The sequence below is a fragment of the Denticeps clupeoides genome, chromosome 5 (genome assembly GCF_900700375.1).
Source record: "Denticeps clupeoides chromosome 5, fDenClu1.1, whole genome shotgun sequence".
Classification (NCBI taxonomy): domain Eukaryota; kingdom Metazoa; phylum Chordata; class Actinopteri; order Clupeiformes; family Denticipitidae; genus Denticeps; species Denticeps clupeoides.
Window position 1 is genome coordinate 15,865,099 of NC_041711.1, and position 21,783 is coordinate 15,886,881.

Genomic DNA, 21,783 nt, shown 5'->3' on the forward strand with positions numbered 1-21,783 from the left:
AGATGTTGCCAGTTTCTGCGCTAGGTTGTCAATGGAGGCGAGCGACAGCGGTCACTGCTGCTCGATGGCCAGCGGCACTGCAGGTGAAATGAAGGCACAGTCGCCGGGAGCAGCGCGTCGGTCGCCGCGGCTCGCGTGAGTAGACCTCGGCGTCGTGTCCGCGCTCTTGCTTTGACATCTTTTCCTCCTTCGCGAGCCTGGATCGTGGCTTTGCAGATCTCCAGTCGTAGGCTGTGTGGAAGGGAACTGTATCGACTTTGCATCATGCAGTAGCCCACTCACGACCACCAGATCCCGCGGTCTGTTTATCACGTCGCTCGCGTGTAAATTGACATTTGGACGTTCGACACCAGCCCGAGATGAACGAGGCTGAGGGAGTCGGAATCGCACTACTGCTTTATTTATTTCGCATCCAGCAGAGTGTGGGTGAGGTTGGCAAATGCCTTCGTGATGCTGTGCTGGGGTTGGACCAGCTCAACGCAGAAGACGCTTCCGTAGATATTAAACAGCCGGAACCGTCGTGGTCCAGATCGCGGCAGAACTTTGATCCACCTACGGACGCGCGCCGCGGACGTGGACGTGGGTGCGTTACCGCGCAGCGTCCTTTTACCGATGGCGTGGGTGATTAAAGGTCCCCGCTGCTGCCGAACTGGCCTCCGCCAAGTTCCCCGAACGCGCGACGCTTCGTGACGTTAACGTCAAGCGACTTTATCTGGGCTTTCATTAGACGTGGACAGTTGTGCAGCGTAACCAGCTCGGGTCCAAGGCACAGGGTGGGTTTCTCTGAGGACGATACGGTGCGATCTGGGTAAAGTACGTGCAAAATGTGAATAGGGCCTCAACACCAAGACATGACACTGAATTACCTGCTTATAACCGTTCTATGTCTCATCGGTAATGCTGTTTAATTGGGCTTGGTGAATACTACAGTACTACAGCGCCACGATTAGGCCCAGCATGTCCGGAGGGTGCAGATGTTGTGCTTGCTGTGAAATGTCTCCAGTCCTGGCCATCATGGTTTTGCAACACTGGTCAGATGAATCCAAGACAGACATCTCATGTTATGTTATAGTCACATGGGAAACAGGGTAGGGATGAGGGCGACAGGCTCCCTCTGCCAGGTTTTTTTTCTTAATTATTAAATGCCCTGCGATTGGCTCCACGTGTGCATGATTGTCGGTTCTGTGTGAATAATGGCTGTAAGTGCCAGTTCACGTGCACTGATCTGACAGAACGCAAACCGCATGCAGACTGTCCTACGAACAGAAATCCGGGTTTTTGCTGGTTGAAAAGCCAAATCACGGCTTCAGTTTAAAAATTGTATTAAAACTAGAATCTCATGTTCCAAGGGAAGCAGGTTATTGTAAAAGGATTATTATAACACATAGGCACAATATCATAATTCCAGTCTCCATCCTGGAATATCAAATTATGGTGGTTAGATTTATTTCAGATGTACGTCAAACCGAGATTTTAGCAATCTGGGTACCCAGTTTTTCGGGTCAGGTTGTTCTTGCAGAATATTTTTGAGAACTGTTGTCTTTAAGAAATTAATATACATGCTCAATTAAATGCAAGTGAAGGATCATCCTGATCAGTTTTAGGAAAACTGTTCTTACTATGTTGTTTCCGGCCTTTTTTTTTCTAGGTGAACGTGCATCTCTGGGCCTGTGTGTGTGTGTGTGAATCATTGTGTGCATGTGTGTGTGTATGCGTGCATGCACCCTCTATGAAGAGGCACATGCGATATAAATGGTGGCCTGCTGAATATGGACTTCTCCGCGGACGCCGTGCGGGGGAGGCTCGTCTGCCTTGGTAGCCAGGACCTCTGTCTGTAGGCCACTTCACCCCTGCTGCCTTTTGACTTCATGAAGATTCCTGCCACTGGTTATGTGATGAATAAATTTGAGGTCCTTGGAATTGTTGGAGAAGGTATGTTGCTTGTTCCCTCAGCACGACTGTTTAAAAATGCAGAATGCAGGGTTCCATGTTTTTGACGTCTTAAAATATTACTGAGTTTTCTGTTTTTGTCAGTCTGTCAGCGCTATTTTTACAGTTTTCACAGGCAGAAGCTGAACGTGTCTGGGGAGATGAGACAGAAAACTCACTGGCTCTTTTCAAAGCGATTTCTTTTTTTAAATGATTGAAGAACGTGATAGAGACACACATTGTCGTTGTTTCTGGCTGCCCCTTTTTAACTAAATATGGATCAGATCCAGATATTGTAACTAGCCACATTTAGTATGTGTCAGTGTGAGCTCAGTCACGAAGAAGCAGTTTTAGCATCATTTATGTGCTAGAAAAACAACCTAGTTGGTAAGAAAAGTAATGCCAATGGAATCAAAAGCATAGGTTTAAAAAAAGACATACATTATATGTAAAATAAAGTTCATAAATCGTATTATGTGATTATGTGACTCCTTTAAGATTAAGCCGGTGTGGAAAGTGTGTTATTTTGTGTGTGAGTTAATACAGGCCTTGCCATTGGTAACTTACATTTGGAAGTGTGTGTGTGTGTGTGACTGATGTTGGTGAACTGATTCATTTTCAAATCCATTTACAAAAGCTAATTGGTAATTTTTACAAGATGTAATTACAATTATTTGTAATGTATTAATAATTATTTGTAATTAATTACAAGATACATAGATGTAATTTATACAAGATACATTTTCTAACCTATGACAAGTTGTCCTTTCACCAGCCATCATCTTAACCATCTGAATGAATTTGTTTAGGGATGATTTCATATTAAATTCATTGAAACACAGCCTAATTAAGCAAATATAAAGGATGTTGCAGCAGTCAGTGGGAATCATGGGCTGGGAATCACAGACCACAAGCTTTCCCACCATCCTGGCACACCAATGCAAAGTTGCATGAAGGCGGCAGATACTTTGTTATATGGACCATAAGCATGCGCTGTTAAAACATTCATGCGGAGCAATGCTCCACCCTGTTGGTATTTGCAACTTTGTTGGTATTTGAACAAAGCTCAAGTAAATGACAGTGTGATTGACCACAGAACGGTAATGTAAATTTTTCACTTGATGGTTCCTGTAGTCACCAATAAAAACATGATTTGTTTTCTTCAGGCTGCAGTATGTAATAACAGTGAGGTTTCCAAACGCACTGTGACCTGTCCAAGTGTGTATTTGTATAGTAGATCCCAGGGTAGACACTGCCAGTCACTACTGTAGTCAGAGCTGAATTTACTCTTCATTATAGTTAAGCTGCAATATGCCATCGCCGTTTTGAATAAAAATTAACATAAATCGTTGATCACTCATTCTGATTGCAATTCTACTCACAGAAGATTGCTGATCATTGTTGATCAAAGCATCTCTAGTTGCGGCTTAGACTGGGGTGAAGCAATCAGCCTGGCAGTGGTGAACATAATAACTTTTGCCTCTTTGATGCAAGGCTAATGCTTCTCTGACCTAAAAACTTCTCCCAATTCCAGCACCATGTTTTTTTTCAATGCTTTTATGATAAACATTTCAGAATTCAGAAATTGCATGCACATTTCAAAGTGACCCTTCTTCCCATGATCTATTTCTGTAAGGCGTATGACACTTAGCAATAACACTTATGAAATGGTTCTTTTAATTATACATATTTTTTGGAAATGTGTGGAGAAACAAATAAACTAGATACATGTCATAAAGCCAGCGGCCCTCTTCTTAAATGATACTTTCTTCATTCATGTCATGTTGAGGTTCTGCTTTGTGCTGTAGATTTTTTTTTTAATTTGGGGTAATTATATTTTCTATTTTTATAATGCTATTTCCACATCCCTACTAATGTTTCATAATTTGATAATTAGCTGGACTGCGGTGGACCCTGCTGAGCAAGTTTCCGTTGTGTTGTGAATGAACAGATGCATAAATGCAGATATTTAAATGTGTACAGATCAGTATCCTACTGGCCTGTGCAGCAGTTAGGAGGGTGTTACAGTGATCAGATATGTGTGAAGGAACATTGAACAGTGCCTATGACCACATGGTCCGCTCTGTATTGCAACTGCATATTAAATTAGGGTGCGTGACCACCATGCGTTACCCCCCGCAGTACCTGCAGGTTCTCAGCACATGGGGAGGTTTCAGGCCTGTGGACTGCCTGGTGGCATTTAAAGCACCCCCCAGGCAGAGGGTGGGTGGCATGAAAATGGGTGTAAACTCTTCTTTTTGTTTTCCTTCCTGCAGGAGCCTATGGGGTGGTTCTGAAATGCAGACATAAGGTAAGATCATTGGTGTGCGTGCCAGCATGCTATCAGGTGGCATTAATAATTTAAAGGGTTATGTGGTTGCATGGGCAAAGCTGGGCTGTGAAGTGGTATTAAACGCAACATTAACTATATGAGGCTTTCCTGGGCTGCACAGCACATGAGAGGTGGTGACACCCTTTTTCAGTTTGCTTATGAGAACATGAATGTAGAAATGACTTAATCCCTGGCATGTTTGGGAAAATAAATGGGCATTGGCCCACAGGAAGTTGAGGTGTGTTAGTGCACGGATGGTCTGTCCAGGGTTTTTTGGGCTTGGGTCTGACACACAGGCCTAATTCTCTCAACCTTTAAATCTCCAGGGGAGACAGATATGACAAGAAGCGTGACCTGAATTTACATGTCCAATCCTGCCCGCTGTGGACTTGATGTAATGAGGCATTTACTGGTGTTACCCTGATTATTTCCTTGCTCTGATTAAATTAATAAGTGATTAAGGCCACAGTAAATGATAAAGTCTCATGGTCAAATTTACAGGCTTCAGTGTACTAACCCTATCATATATAGTGAGTACGAAAAGTATTCCGATCAACTTAAAATTTTTACTCTTCGGTATATTGCAGCCATTTGCTAAAATCATTACGTTTATTTTTTTTATTTGACATATTTATTAACATATTAATTTATTAATATTTTGCAGATTTATTAACAGAAAAAAGCGAAATATTACAGGGTCCTAAGTAATCAGACCCTTTGCTCAGTTTTAGTAGAAGTGCCCTTTTGATCCAATACAGCCATGAGTCTTTTTGGTGAAAGATGCAACAGGTTTTTCACACCTGGATTTTGGGGATCCTCTGCAATTCCTCCTTGCAGATCCTCTCCAGTTCTGGCAGGTTGGATGGTAAACGTAGGTGGACAGCCATTTTTATGTCTCTCCAGAGATGCTTTAAGTCAGGGCTCTTGCTGGACCATTCAAGAACAGTCACTGAGTTGTTGTAACCTTAGCCAGATCTGCACCTCTGAGCTCTTCAGACAGTTCCTTTAACCTCATGATTCTCATTTGCTCTGACATGAATTGTGAGCTGTAAGGTCTTATATAGACCAGTGTGTCCAGTCAGTATAATCAAACACAGCTGGACTGAAATGAAGGTGTAGAACCATCAAGGATGATCAGAAGAAACAGACACCACTTTAAATATATGAGAGTCTGAACACATTCACATGACTCCCAAAAACAGGGGAATTATTCAATTACACATAGCAAGGACTAGACTAATCACAATCAGGATACATTTATGCACGTGGCAGCAAGTGCACACAATCAGGGCATCAGCAACATGCAGAATGAATTTAAAACTGGAACGTGGTTCCGTAGCACCCCAAAATGGGTAATGTTGCATTCAGTTCATCCCTCTGTATTTCTGCCATTAAGCATTAATCACCAGTCATAATCATATTTTTTAACACAAAATTAAAATGAAAAATAGACTACTGCATTTGTTGAAATGTGAAGCTGTGAATGTAGAAGAACAAAAAAAAAAAGAGTACAAATATAACATTCCTTAATTCATGAATGATTTTATGAAATTGTCCAAATTTCTTACCTGCTGTGAGAACTGTTTTGCTTTTTTTCAGTCAAGCCACATTTGTTTAGTGCTGTTTTGCGAGGACAGGAACCCACTGGGGTTCCCCAGCTCCTGAAGGGAGATAATGAAGTGCACCATGTTACATAACAGCCTCTGCACATTTCATACATGCATTTGAAAGCCTAGCGCAGAGGAATGCCCAGCTTCCTCACCGGCTCCTGTGAGCCTTGTGCGGAAGGAAGGAAACTCCGAAAGACGGAGAGCTGCAGCTGCAGTCACCTCTGGCTCGTACCAGTTTTACACGCCTCTTGCTCAGACCTTGATTTTGTCCCCTGCTTTTTCCTCTTGCCCTCATTTTGTCAGGCTAAGAGCAGCTGTCGCCTAGCCTACACATTTTACATCGCTATATCGAACCGTCGGCACCGAGACGACGCGTTCCCGTTTCGGCCTCCTGCCCTGTTCATCCACTGGCTGCTGAAATTCATTACCTGACCGCTGTCCCGCGGAACAGGGCAAGCCTGATTGACGCCGCGGCGTGGTACTGACAGTCGCCGTGGCCACCGAGCCGCCGTGCGTGAGATCCTGCATTAAAAGAAGCAGAGGTGCGGAATTGATTGGCGTCCGGTCAGGCGCCTCTCCTCGCAGATGCGAAGGTCCACCCTGTTAGCTGAATGGCGGTGTTTGGTGTCGCCTGATTAAAATTTGATTGACCCGTGGCCTGAGCCGCCTCAACCCCTTAGGTCACCTTCCGTCTTGGCTGGCGTCCACGCCGAGACTTGTAGCATATGTTCACCACGAGCTCAGGGCCGCCTCTGTTTACTCCGGCCATGCTTTTGCGCCTCTGCAAAGAAGATGAATTTTATTTCCTCTCCCTCGCTCCAGACCTTGAGTCAGGATTAAGCTATTTGGTGTGACGTGTTATGCTTCATTTATATTCCTCAGCAATGGTATAGTTCCTAAGCAACAGTTTGGGCATCCTGTTGATCAGGACTGATTCGAAATGGCAGGCCTCACCAAATATGGAAAGCGGGCCCTGTGCTGGTTCCTCTCTGTTATTGTTGTGAGGAGCTTCTCGGCATTGGCAATTGAGACCAGCTCACGATGATCATGGCAGCGCTTAAAAGGAAAGGCGGGTCCACCGCTGAGGCTCACTGGTAAATTTGTGTCTCGGCGGCGCACGCGTGTTGTTGCCTTCGCCTTCGCTGATGATCTCTGCCTGCTGGCCACAATCCGTTTGGAGTTGAGTCTGTTCACTGCGGCGTCTCCTCGGAAATAAAGAGAAGAAGAAGCCGCCACGTGCTCAGCTGGCCAGTGGCTCGGTGCTGATCGCTGCTACTGAGGACAGTCGGTTTTCTGGCACTGGCGCTGCCGTCTCCTGAGGAGGGCCGTATGTGTGGCGCTCACGGCTGGCCAGGCAGGGAAGGATTACTGGCTGGAAGTGTGGAAATAGATCATGGAGGCTCTGGGGGCTTGTGTGCTCAGCAAGGGCTCGCCGCTGAGCTGACCTCTGAGCTCCGTAGATGGCGTGGGTCCAGCGCGGATGTAATTACTTACAGAACAAAGTGGGGAAGAACAAGTGGAAGGGCAAGACTGCAGCATCTGTCATTTATCTGGTTGAGAAAAATATTCAGTAGTGTTCAGAGGTTTGGGCTCCCTTAAAATTTTTGTTTCGGTGAAAAGGGAAGTGGGTAGAAACTAAAAAGTTAAAGATAACACATTTCTTCAGTATTATATTACCTACTTCTGCTTTGTGACCAGCAATTTGGTTATTTTTCAGAATACTCATGGAATTCATGACTGATTTATATGACTGTCATTTATACAGTTTTGAAATCTGCATCGTGAACAAGCCAATGCTCAATAAGCTAATTACAGAAGTCAGTCGTGTGCACGGTGCTACTGTATAGTATTTACTGTATAATTGTACAAAGTAACAATCAGATTTTGCATAAAATGATGAAAATCTTTAAATTGCTTTGATCGATATGAGAACTAGGGCCTTACTTTCAAACTGCTGCTATTCACTCGATGTTAATACTGGGGCTTGTTCACTAGTGCAGTCAGATGCAATTAGGATTTATAGAAACGGGTAAAACAAGAAACAACCATTTTGTAGTTATCTGTATCTTGACGAAGAGAAACCACCCTTTTTGTTGTTGTCTAATTATTTCTGCCACCCAGAACACAATCTTTAATGATGTTTTATTAACAGAGGTTATAATTGGAGGAGCCTGATGATTGACATCTCTTGTGCGTGCTACTTCCTTCTGCATTTTTTTATCTATTTATTAATGTAAATACAAAGGGCATCTTTAACCTTAAACTAGCAAACAAGGCCCATGTTTAACATGTAGTACTGCATAGTGCACCTATTCCATACTTAAAATGTCTGGAGGCGGGTCCTTTCCGAATTGTTCCTTCTATTTTACATGTCTTCTTTTTTCTGTTTTCAGAAAGGGTGAAATGCAGGGGAGGTCTGAAAAAAAAAGTCCACTGAAACATGCAGTTCATGACAATGGGAGACAATTTACGATGTGGCATGTTGGGCATGTTCACAAATGTCTTACTAGTTTGCCTTTCTTATATTGGAAGTCATGTGTCTGCACGTTAGGTTTGGCAGCGGATGTGGTCCTCAGACGTCTAGAACAGAGTTTGTGTTTGTAATGAGCCTGACGGTGCCATATACAAGGAATATTATGAACAAAGAAAATAAAGGGGAACAATGGAGGAGACAGAACCATTCATGTTGCTAGAAAAAAAAGGAAAAAAAAAAGGTTTTTTTTTTATGTTAAGAAGTTGATGTATTTTTTCAGCAGTTTCATTGTTGGATGATTACAGGCTGAAACAATAGTCCAGGATAAAAATAACTTGCAAGTGGTGCTTTCGTGTTTGTATCTGTTCAATTCTGTAAATCCCTATGTGACATTAGCAAACATGCCCCACAGATTACACTGTAATGTATCATTGTAGTGATAAAAAATATATACCTTTTCCCCCGATCTTTGGAAAAGAGCCTTCATTGGTGTGTTATCGTCCCAGGCACCAGGAAGATAAAGACTGTGCTGTGTCCCAAATCAATGCCGTATTCAATTTTTTTTTCCTCTTGTGGATTCCTTGTAGCCATTTTTTCCTTCTAGACTTTAAATCCTCCCCCCCCTTGGAATCGTTTTGCATAATTTATCATGAAGTGGGCCAGAGTCTTCTCCATTGTCTGAAAGCTTCACACCGTGTTTAAAATTCATGATAAGCGCTGTCCACTCTTAATTCCGCTCCTTCATTGCAACAGCTCTTCCTGTACGGCAGTGTAACATTGCAACAATGCAGGGACATTAATTGGGGTGATTTGCATCAGTATTTGCTGAGTTAAATGTATCCTAACCCGTGGATAAATAAAAAGACTACAGAGCTCATACAGAGCTGATCTCTCACGTGGCGAACTGTTTGTAATTGGCCGGTCGGCGGCTTTTTCCGGACAATTCTCATTAAAACGTGTTGTGCGTTCGAGGTGATAAAGGCATTGCTTTCCCCTCTGGGTGCTCATTAGTTAGCCTCGAAGTTATTCGTACAGACTCTGTGAGGTGCCTTTGTATGAAGTAAAGGAGATTTGTCACGGAAAGCAGGTATAAGGTTTTGCTTCTGGTAGTTTATTACTACCTAGTGAAATGGAGTTTGTGTACATCCTGACCTTTTGTAGGTGTTCCTTGGACTCATAAGATTGTCCTTGTGTAAGACATTGGCATTGACGTTTGCATTGTTTTCCATGTCAGAACGTGTGGGTCCAACAAAACGATGTTATCTACTGGACATAGAAGAATGATGCCATTTTTGTTCTATTGCACATATTTCTTTCTGTAACGACACTCTGAACAGCCATGTAACGGTAACTGTTGTTGTTAATGTTTAATCCTTGCCCTGACCACGTTGCAGTGTTTATTATAATAAACAATATGTTAGTTCTGCAATTAGACTGGCTAAATAGTAAAGAATAGTAAATTAAAGAATAGTTAAATAGTTATAGTAAAGAACTGTGGGGAGTTTTAAAAGTTTCCAGGGTGCTGGGGAAGGGCGGAGCTAAGAATGTACCAAGGTGGTGTTGAGGCGATGATGTTTGAATTAACGATTCTCCAATTCAAATGTTTTAAAATGTTTATTAGTTTATTATTTGATGAATGCACAATATGATGTATTATGAACTGTTTTTATGTTTGTGTAAAGATATATAATTTATTGTCTGTCTCATAAACGTTTTTGGTCCATGTATTTATTTAGACAGAAGAGTGAAAGTGAAGTGACTGTCATTGTGAAACACTGCAGCACAATGAAATGTGTCCTCTGCGTTTAACCATCACCCTTGGTGAGCAGTGGGCAGCCATGACAGGCACCCGGGCAGCAGTGTGTGGGGACGGTGCTTTGCTCAGTGGCACCTCAGTGGCACCTTGGCAGATCGGGATTTGAACTGGCAACCTTCTGATTACGGGGCTGCTTCCTTAACCGCTAGGCCACCACTGCCCCTACCACTTACCGTACACTCAGCTAGTAAATCATCTGTGACTTAATAAATAATGAATCTGAAAGGATAACCCTAAAACCAAAAACCAATCAAATCAGCATCATAATCCTCACGCTTCCATCAAATCTTCTGTAAATGTGTGCTGGGTTCTAATCACCCACGGGTGATGCCTGTTAGGTGTGGGTGATTAAGACCCCTTGTATATTAGTCTCCCTCCCACACCCCCGTGTCCTGCATGTTGTGCTGTGTGTCTGTAGTTTCTGGCCATCGCGTTGTTTTTAAGTTCATTTATTTTAAACCACTCATTATTCATGATGTCAGGATCCTGTGCCGCGTCCTTTACCCCACTCAACATGACATAAATACTAAACAAGCCTTTAATTTACTGTCATTAAGCGCCTGATTGTCGTAAAGATGTCAGCAGAAATAAAAATAATTGTTGTTGAAATGAGAAATAAAATATTTTTATCTCTGAGATTTGTATCTACCCTTAATATAGCTCAGCCACATCAGTTGTGATCTTGTGCATAATGGGGACTGGGGCAAATTAAGTACATGTTTTTCTTGTTGGAAGCGAGTGGTTATTTTTATTCGGTATGCAATGAATCGAGGCCAGCAGAGGAGAGAACGCTGTTGCAGGCAGCGCCCTGAAATGGGTCACCTTCAGAGAGATTTCTGACAGGAAAAATGGAGAGGATGAGAAGAAGACTTCTGAACAAAGGAGGGAGATTGCCATCATGATTACACTTGATTGACCTTCATAACACAGCAAAACGTTTAAATTTCATAAGAAATAAGATTAATCCCAGTATGTGTAATACAATATAATCTTAATATAGCATAATGTAATACTCTATGTATTGTGTTAATTATACCACTCCTTTATAACCATTATTTACTTTATTTACAGCCTTTGGTACATTTTGGAAAATTGTTAGTTTTGTGAGCAATATCATGATGAAGAGAATATGGATGACATCACCAGTAATTTACTGATATTGATTGGTGTGCTTATTGCCCTGTTACTATGGCTGTGGACTTTTTGGTTTACATCCATCCTGTAATTTCCACCTGCATGGAAAATCACTGGCAGGTAACAGCAGTTAGAGAACCGTGAAAATGCCAAACGCATCTTTTTTGCTGTTTCCCACTGTGAGTGAAATTGAATTTGCTGGGCCAACGTGTAACATGATGCAGTGTCTGACCACCCACAACTCCACGCCACGCAGTAGCTTGCGCTCGGTTTCTCATCAGCAGTGAAACGCTAAACACGCATGTGCTATTAATAGGCTTTGTGTCTCCTTTCCAATTCAAAGTCCATAGGACTTACTATTGATTACAGGGAAGTTAATTAGTCAAAGAAACGCTGTTCTTTTGAATTTACTAGTACATGAATTTACTCTAGTACATGTGTAATTATAGGTAATACATTTTTTTACATTTTTATTTCCTCAGCTCTGGATGTGCTGAATTTAGTCGGCACATTTTACTCTCAGGGAAGGATTGCAAGCAGATGTACTGCAAACAAGCTTGTAAAGTTGTAATCCCCCTGCCTCGTGGGGGTCTGTAACTGGACAATGGGACGTGGGTCCGGCCCCTGTGTGGACCACAGCAGCGTTCCTTCAGTGTCAACAGCTTTTCTTACCCTTCTGCTCTAATGGTAAACCTGTAAATCTAAACCAGTACTGCAAATTTCAGGGCTCACATGAGGTGTTGTCACAGGTGCTAACATTAAGGATGCCATGAAATATTGATATACAGTACAGGCCAAAAGTTTGGACACACCTTCTCATTCAATGTGTTTTCTTTATTTTCATGACCATTTACATTGGTAGATTCTCACTGAAGGCATCAAACTTGTGAATGAACACATTCAGTTATGTACTTAACAAAAAGTGGAGACACAGTCACCAGACAAAGGGGCCAACAAGTGCTAAACACCTCTGGGAACTCCTTCAGGACTGTTGGAAACCATTTCAGGTGACGAGAATGCCAAGAGTGGGCAAAGCGGTAGTCAGACCAAAGGGCGGATATTTTGAAGAAACTAGAATATAAAACATGTTTTCACACATTGTTTTTTTATTTATGTAATTTATATATTTTTTGTTAAGTACATACCTCCACATTCATTCATACCTTCAGTGAGAATTTTCCAATGTAAATGGTCATGAAAATAAAGAAAACACATTGAATTAGAAGGTATCTTCAAACTTTTGGCCTGCACTGTATATATACCATATATAAGCTATTGATATATACATTATTGATTGTTGGCATTAATATATTTAAAATTGAGATTTTTTTTATTAACCATGCAGTTAACCATTCAGTTCCATGTTCATTCCTATTGGCCTTATTGTGCTCTGTAATAATACCTTTTGGAGGATTTTTGGTGGATCCTTCATGGACGTGAAAAGAAGGACACATTTGTAATCTGCATTTGAAGAATGCCTTTGTGGCACGTTCACAACCGTATTTTCAAAGCAATGTATGGCGCTTAGAGCATGTTGCAAATGCTAAGTTAAATTTGAAATAACATCAAGAAACTCTTCAGTATTTACAGAGGTTAAGAGGTATGAAGAAAAGCTAGTTATTTTTATCTTGGAAATTAGCATAAGCAGTGTTGCCGGTTACCGTGTTGTTTCAACCCATAATCATCAAAAATCCATCAAAAAAGCAACCAAACTATACCATAACTTTTTACTCAAATTGAAATCTTCTTAATCTGGCAACACTGAGTATAAGACTCTGTCTCCTCTGTTCCTCGTGTTTTTGGTTACAATATCGCTGATATACACTGCTCAAAAAAATAAAGGGAACACTTAAACAACACGATGTAACTCCAAGTCGATCAAACTTCTGTGAAGTTAAACTGTCCTCTTAGGAAGCAACACTGATTGACAATATTTCCTGCCAGAAAATGCTTTCTGGCTCATGTTTTGGTCACCTTTGATTGCTGGTGGTGCTTTCACTCTAGTGGTAGCATGAATGGCTCATCCAGGATGGAACATCAATGCAAGCTGTGGCAAGAAGGTTAGCTGTGTCTGTCAGCGTAGTGTCCAGAGCATGGGGACGCTACCAGGAGACAGGCCAGTACGTCAGGAGATGTGGAGGATGCCGTAGGAAGGCAACATGCTAAATGACCTCCAGCAGGCCGCAAATGTGCATGCGTCTGCTGAAACGGTCAGAAACAAACTCCATGAGGGTGGTATGAGGGCCCTGTGGGAAACTTATGGTCCATTGGGCTGCCAGAGTGGTGGCGTTTGGTGGGGAACCTTACATCGAAGTTGGATCAGCCTGTAGTGTGTTTTTCCACTTTAATTTTGAGTGTGACTCCAAATCCAGGCGTCCGTGGGTTGATACAGTTCCATGTATAATATTTGTGTGATTTTGTTGTCAGCACATTCAACTATGTAAATAACAAAAGGATTTAATTTGAATATTTCATTCTTTCAGAGCTAGGATGTCTTCTATTTGAGCAGTGTATTATCAGCACTTTGATAAACAACTTCTCATTTAACTTCTAAAATATATTTACGGTTGATGTTTGCATTCTTGTTGCAGTGCTACAAATCAACTTATTTTACAATGTCAGACCATCACATGCACTCAGGTTACCATGTACCGCACTAACTCACACACTGCACAGTGCAGAAAGCTGCCTTCCCCCTTTGTCTGTCACTCCAAACCCTCTGAGAGGTTGCATTGAGGTAAACAGTTGAGCTGCTGCTGATGATGATGATGATGATGTTGAGGACTTCTCTGGACCGATGCATTGCCAAAGAGTACAGAAAGACCAGGTGCTGTGATTTTAAACAGTTTTTTTAATAATAGGAACGACTAATATCATATGGGTAGGCATATCACCGCACGCCACAGAGCATTTAGTACATAAACAGTTTCACAGTAACGTTATTACTAAATTAGTACAACAAAGGTCCAGTTCGAACCACTCTTAATTAATATGCATGACAGTGTCAGTACAATGACTTGCAAAAAATATGCAAACCCTGAAACACTTCTCTTTTTATACATCTCAAAAACGAGGTACAGCAGAGTAGTGGGTGCTGCTGGAGACCTGGGTTCAACTCCCAGTGTGTTTTTCTCCTGCATTTGAAAGACATGTAGGTTAGATGAATTTCCCATTTTTAGTTCACCTGCTGAACTTTTGTTAATTCTCTGTACCAGTAAGAACTCTGAGTCCTGTGAGCACAACTCTCGAGTAGGGCAGTAGTCTGTTAACAAGTCTCACAAGTAGTCCGGGGACAATCCATTTTGAGCTTTGCATGTTAATAGCAGAATTTTACGAGCAGCCAATGCAGTGAAGAAAGACTCAACGCCACCGGTACATTTGGAATTCTTGTGGTGGTATTTTGATCTATTTATTGTTCATCTAATATTGAACATCTATTATTGCTTCTAGACTCTTCTACATTCTGGCACCCAGGTGGTGGAACGAACTTCTCAGAGAGAAGTCATCCCCAAAGAAGGATTAAAGTTCTATCTCTTTCAGAAGAATTTAAATTAGCTAGGTATCTTTTCTAAAAAAAAAAACCCGACTTTCTCCTCAGAGCTAGCTTTCGAACGATGGACTGTTTTGTTCTGTACGTTTGTCACGTGGCGTGGCGGCCATCCACTTTGCCTCATAGCACTACGTATCTGCTTTGTTCACAGGAGACTAAAGAGCTTGTGGCTATAAAGAAGTTCAAGGACAGTGAAGGTAAGAGAGATGCAAGTCAGTTACGCTGCTCTGAGCTCAATAATTGGTTGCTGATAGGTGGCAAAATCATTATGTAGTTTCATTTGTCTTTAGTAACCAGCTGTTCTACCTCATTCCACATCATATGTGTGTCTACGCCTACGCAGCTTCTGTGCTTTATACTGCGACGTTTGTTCTCAATCTGTGGTACATGTGAAATGGTGCTAATTGGGATTCCTCTAGTGGTATGTAGGGTGTCTTATTGATTATTGTTAATATTCAAACCTTTATGTGTTAAAATGTATTTATTAAACTCAACAATATGTCAAGGGGTTTGAACCGTATGAGTGTGAGATTTGGGGCAAAATTGAGACAGACATGAATCAGTGTATTGTTTGTTGACCGCAGAGAATGAAGAAGTTAAGGAGACGACGCTGCGAGAGCTTAAAATGCTCCGCACCCTTAAGCAGGAGAACATCGTGGAGCTGAAGGAGGCTTTCCGTCGGAGAGGGAAACTCTACCTGGTGTTTGAGTATGTGGAGAAGGTGAGTGAATCACACTCTGAGTCCACAACCTGTGGTGTAAACATGCACCAAAACCGTGTATGTGGTTCCTTGCGGAATTTTCCATGACACGTATGTCTGTGGGACGTGGCAGAATGGTTGGGTAATTAATAGAGATGTGAAGCGGCTGCCAGGTTCATGCCATATGCACATTACTGCAGAACATGCTGGAGCTCCTGGAGGAATTGCCTAATGGCGTGCCTCCGGAGAAAGTCCGAAACTACATCTATCAGCTCATCAGAGCGATCCACTGGTGCCATAAGAGTGACATTGTGCACAGAGGTAAGGAATTTTGTTACAAACTACTTTCAGTAGGTGTCAGATGTGCCAGAGTGCGTTTTATGCATATAAGGAAAATAATTAATGACATTCACAAAGTGTGCCACACATACTATAACAGTCTCTTCACCACCGATGTGGCGCATCGCAGATCTCGTGATGGCAGCCCTTTTGTGCCAGTTTCACAGTGAAGAGTGGGGTGTGATGTTTAGCCAGTTTAAAGAAGGGCCTGATTTGTAGGCAGCGGGGCTTTTGATTCCTGAAGTAGGTTTCATCACATCTCTTGTGTACAAGTAGTAATTAGCGATGATGATTTGAGGCAAAAAAAAATGCATTGAAGACAGGAGCGTTTTTAAAAGACCCCACCGTCGTCTCCCTAATTTCATGACTCATAACTGAATATATCCAGATGAAAAGTGAGTCTCGTTAGCCCTTTTATTTGGTTGATATTTGTTGATGATCAATGGAATCGTGTACAAGAACAGCTTGAGATATTTCTAAGGAGTGCCCTTATGCCCTTTAATTTTAATAATGACAGTCAGCTCTGTGCGCCCTGACATGAGCATTGAATCTTTGACTGAATTACTGTCTTAATATTATTAGACATCAAGCCTGAGAATCTTCTCATCAGCTCGAACGACATTCTCAAGCTCTGCGATTTTGGTGAGTTATGTAATGTCCTTTCTGTTGCAGATTATATTATGTTTGTGTGTGTGTGCGTGTGTCCCTTGTATGATTTTACACTGGGCCTGTCTGTGCAATTTGTGCACAGCTCTGTCGTGACTCAGATCAGCAGCCTTCTGTGTGTTCTCAGTCTCACACTCCAGACTGGCAGTGTATCCTCCACCACACACACACAAACGCATACACACTGTTGGCCAATCTCCTGTCATTCTCTTTTACTCCCACTAGCATTCCTCCAGAGGACATTTCATGGCTGATTCTTCTAGGAATTACCCTCATCGCTTGTCTCTGTGGCTAGATGAACTCTTATTGCAATCTCAGGCTTCGCTGTCTTCAGAGCCCATATTCTGTGTCATTGTCTTATTCAGGTTAAATGTGTTCAGGTAAAAAAATTAATGTTTGTCAGGTCTCTGCGTACAGATTTGCTCCACCTGGTGGAAATGTGGTGTTACTGCAGAAAACACTAGTTTATATTTATAGTGTAAAATATAACAAGAGTAGCTGAGTTCATGGCTGATTCATATTCTACAGGAGATTCCCCAGCTAGCCTTTTTCCCATTTCCCATTTAACCTTTGACATTTGCTACTTCCTCAGGCTTTGCACGTAACCTTTCAGAGGGGAACGATGCCAACTACACAGAGTATGTGGCCACCAGATGGTACAGATCTCCTGAGCTTCTGCTGGGGTAAAGCTGCCACATTGTGTTTGTTTGCTTGTCTTCCTTTTGCCCTTCACTCCCAAACTAGCAGCAGGCAAATAAATCATCAAAATGAAATTTCTACGTCACCGCTCACATCAGCCTGCTACTGAATAAACAAAACAAACTGGAACACATTTTCTTTTTTCCCTGAAACCCTCACTATTTGAATTCCTCCCACGCAAATATTCTCTCCCTCCCCCACATTGCCTTTCTGCTCAAATATGAGTCTTCTAGCCACCTCTCACTCTATCTCTCACTCCCTTCATTCCCTCTTGGGTTCTTTTGTATATTTCTCATCTTGCTCGAACCTCTTTATTTGCCTTCATCTGTCAGTGGTTTTTGACTGTAATCTGTAGACCTTCTTTATTTCTTTACGTAACAGAGTGTGAGGCACAGTGTTGTGTGATGTCTAGTAATAGCACATCTAAAGAAGTTCTGAAAAGGTTCTGTCTGGACGGGTTGTTTTCAGCCAGCTGCCTCTGTTCAAGTGTAGTTTAGTCCCGGTTGTCTTGGAAACTGGTCTTAATCACTGCCTGAAGGAAATTGTGGCAAAATATATCCCCAACCGTTCTTAATCCTCACCTTTCTGTGCTCCAGCGCCCCCTACGGGAAAGCAGTGGACATGTGGTCCGTGGGCTGCATTCTCGGAGAGCTGAGCGACGGGCAGCCGCTGTTCCCGGGCGAGAGCGAAATCGACCAGCTCTACACTATCCAGAAAGTGCTGGGTCCACTGCCGCCCGAACAGATGAAGCTCTTCTATAATAACTCTCGCTTCCACGGGCTGCGGGTGGGTCCCATTTTCACTTTTCTTTCTCTCCACGCTCTCTCTTTCACAGACACACACACACATCCCTCTATCCCTTCCTTATCTTCATGGCATTGGTCCCGGTGTGGTGACTCACTGTGCTAGAGAGCAGCACGGCTGGGATCCACCGGTGGTGTTTTTCTTCTGGCATCTCACAGATGTGGTGTATGAAACCTCTTCTCTTGCTAACTCTCCCTCTCTTTCTCCATCTCTCCTTTTACGATGCATCGCTGAGGATGTTGTTTTCTTTGGAGACCTGTATGCAGTTAATTCCACCATCACACTGGCTTTTCCAAGGCTCAGAAACAACACTGTACGTTTTATTGTTTAGTGCAGGGTCAGTGGGTGTCTGTGAGTTTTGTTGGGGCACTGGTCCTCTCCTCTGTCTCATCTCGCTGATTGGAGCCAGCAGTCTGGATTATTCAGCCCCTGGGCTGGAGTACGAAGTTGCAGTTGACCCAGACCAGATCATCTTGCACACCGTAGCAGGGAGTCCATAAGTGCAACTTAGTCACTCTGTGAACAGAGCGATAGTGTTTCACTGTGTGTGTGTGTGTGTGTGTGTTTCAGTTTCCTTCGGTGAATCATCCCCAGACACTGGAGCGGCGCTATCTGGGCATCGTTAATGGCCTGTTGTTGGACGTATTGAAGGTGCGGGCATTATTTCAGTTTTCTGAAATGTTTATTATGCAATGGAGTTCACAGGTTAAATGTGTTTTTAGTAGTATTCCTCTCTCTGTCACTTTCTCTAGAACCTTTTGCAGCTGAACCCTTCCGAGCGCTTCCTGACGGAGCAGTGTCTCAACCACCATGCCTTCCAGGCCCTTAGGCTGCTGGAGCGTCCAGCACCGCCCTCTCCGATACCACCTCGCTCTTCAAAGAGGAAGCCCTACCACGGGGACAACACCATCCCTACCAGGTCACCCCTTACACCCTCTGTGTTACATGTGCACGAATTTCGAGGGTGGAGTTAGGTTAGTCTAGTCTTCTACTGATCTGACATACATTCATAAATTACATCTGCTTTATTAGATGATGATGGCTGCATTTAAATGCTGTAGTTTGTTAGATTATGAGGATGCCTGAAGTTTTAACCACGCAAACAAATGATGGAAACAAGCAGCTGTTTAGATGCCCTAATTCCTCATATTGTTGAAAGTACAGACCTAAATTGATCAGTCAGCCGAGTCACCACTACCATTTGGGGATATACACAGAACAGGTCCAATAGAGGCGAGGACTACATTAATCAGGGATTCACTGAGACGGGACAATTAGGACCTGTTAAAAATAGAGAGAGCAGCCACAGTGGCAGCTGCATTAATGTGTACAGAGACTTACCTTGCATTTCATTTTTCTCTTCTGGCAATTGGCACATGCCTGTGGGTCTATTTAAGTTCTTTTCCCTTTTGTATTACCCTCTTGGCCCTGGCGCCATTTTGTGTAGTGTTAATAATAAAGCTCCCTGTTCCCCAAGATGTCCTGCGCTTTCTTCCCTTTCGCACCCCCAGTCGTGACAATGGGTTTGATAAATCTAACAAGACGCACAGACAGATGCACTAATAAACAAACAGGGGGCGTGATATCTCATACGATTTCTTCAGGATTTTGTTCACCCTTTCCCCTGACATCTCCTTGTCTTGCTGTACTCCTTTGTTTACTCTGTAAATGTCTATCTGACCTGCAGGAGCCACGGCAGTAAGAGTTCAAGGGACAGGCGCTCCAACAGTAAGGAATGCTCCAGCCTGCCCCGTAATGAGGACCTGCACCGCAGCAGAGAGAGCTTCCTAAACGGCAACGCCCCAGCACCAAACAGCCTGAGCCCCACGTTGCACCCGAAGAGCTACCAGGTGCAGACCCTCAACCGCTCTGCCTCTTGCAGCAAAGACCTGACCAACAACAACCTGCCCCATCTGCTCAGTCCCAAAGACGCAAAGGGCAAGACCGAGTTCGACTTCAACGTTCCGCCGCCCCCCACCACCAAGCCTCCGGAAGGGCCTCCGGGTGGAAAATACCTAAAGTCCAACCCTCGTTCACAGCAGAACCGCCACTCATTCATCGAGGGCAAGAACAACACACTGCAGTCGGGCGAGAAGCGGAGCCGACACGGTTATGCCACAGACTCTTCCCATGGCTCAATGCCATCATCCACCAAGAGCGCCACCTCTTTCCTCAATCTGGCCAAAGGTCACAGCCATGGCGTAGGGGGTAGCGTTGGAGGCACACCAGGCCTCAGTGATGCTAAATCTGTGGGCAACCTGAGTGGAGCCGGCCTGCTGTTGGACGACCAGGCTGCCTCACGTTATTTTCCTGCAAGCTGTCTTGACCTCAATGCTGCCCCAGGAAGCCCCTCAGCCCGCCATGTGGATCGATCTGGACACAGTCCCGCCAGTCGCACCAACCCCCGCATGGAGGGTGGCACCCTGGATTCCCGTCGCTCTTCTACCCGCCACAAGACCCCAGAGGAAGCCAAGCTTCCAGACACTCTGGATCCAGGAGGTGGTGGGGGGACTGGAGGATCAGCAGGAGGTGGAACAGGAGGAGGCCACGCCCACTCACTCTCTGCCCCTCATGAGACCTTCCCTTATGGCCCAGGCTACACCAGTCCTTTCTCTTCCCAGCAGCGGCCCCACCGCCACTCCATGTATGTGCAGAGGGATCGTCATCGGCCCCATGGCCAGGAGGTTGGGTTGGCAGTGGGGCAGGCTGGGGTGCCAACACGTGCCAGCAGTCTGCAACTCCTCTCACCGCAGCTGCAGCACCGCACCCTTACTCATCACTCCGTCGGCTCCTCAAGAGAGGATTGCACCGATGACATCACCAGGGTCAGTGACCAATGGCAGTGACCAATTACCATTACCAATTCCATTTTAATTTATTCTTATTCTGTGAAGTTCATACACACCTCACCAGCTGCACCATTTCCAATGCCATGGGTTGACCAGTATAACATAAACAGAATTATCATTACACACAAACTAATATTGTCAGCTATCATCAATGTAATATAGTTTGTAATAGTCTTATCATGTACTTAAGTACTGTCATTGTATCACTCCCTTGCACTTATTTATTGATGTGCAGTATGATATTCAAACTACCTTATAGCATACAAAATATATATGTTGCGTTCATTTATTAATAATAATAATAATCTCATCATTAAGCATAATGATTATTATAACATTTTACACAGTGAAAGTAATGTGTTAATGTTGTGTTTGCCAGTTCCTTCCCCCTGTCATTGAATGTGGTCAATGCCATATAGAAACATGTAGCAAAAACTCTCATCTCTTATCTGCCCTTAATCTCTCCAAAGCTGCTGTCAGGCTTTGCTAATCCCATATTTGTTTGCCACATTACTGGAGTTTGACGTTTCGCTTAATTTCGTCTGTGTCTGCATGGCACAGGAAGAGCCCGAGAGGAAATCATTCTTCTTATCTCCATTTTGTCGCTTTCACTCTGACAAGGGTTTATCCCTCAACCCAAATGTATTCAATTTCACAGTGTCCCACAGAGAAATAGCTTGCTCTCAGGAAATTACAAAAGCCCAAACATCGATTCACCTGATCTCGTTTTCCAAGAGAATGCTCCTGATCTGCTGCTGATGCATGATTGACCTTGTTGTTGTCTCTTCGTGTTCCTGCATTTGTTCTCTGGCCGGTGTTGCAATTATTGTCACTCAGTTCACATGGATCCATTTCTCGCACTGTCTGCTTGATTTGCTTACG

The 21,783-nt window shown here is 43.4% G+C and overlaps 1 protein-coding gene across 4 annotated transcripts in view; it reads left to right on the forward strand.

Moving 5' to 3' along the window:
* cdkl5 (cyclin dependent kinase like 5) overlaps positions 1–21,783 on the forward strand; it is a 30,444-nt gene continuing 8,661 nt past the window's right edge. For 3 of the 4 annotated variants that reach the window (XM_028979383.1, XM_028979386.1, XM_028979385.1), the window contains exons 1-11: positions 1,677–1,932; positions 4,206–4,240; positions 14,996–15,041; positions 15,429–15,565; positions 15,745–15,865; positions 16,466–16,525; positions 17,142–17,232; positions 17,845–18,034; positions 18,623–18,703; positions 18,805–18,971; positions 19,740–20,877. In XM_028979383.1, coding sequence (XP_028835216.1) covers positions 1,869–1,932; positions 4,206–4,240; positions 14,996–15,041; positions 15,429–15,565; positions 15,745–15,865; positions 16,466–16,525; positions 17,142–17,232; positions 17,845–18,034; positions 18,623–18,703; positions 18,805–18,971; positions 19,740–20,877 — 2,130 coding nt within the window. In that variant the 5' untranslated portion in view covers positions 1,677–1,868. Of the gene's footprint in view, positions 136–1,648; positions 1,933–4,205; positions 4,241–14,995; positions 15,042–15,428; positions 15,566–15,744; positions 15,866–16,465; positions 16,526–17,141; positions 17,233–17,844; positions 18,035–18,622; positions 18,704–18,804; positions 18,972–19,739; positions 20,878–21,783 lie in introns of those variants that run through there. The other variant, XM_028979384.1, reaches the window with a different exon arrangement.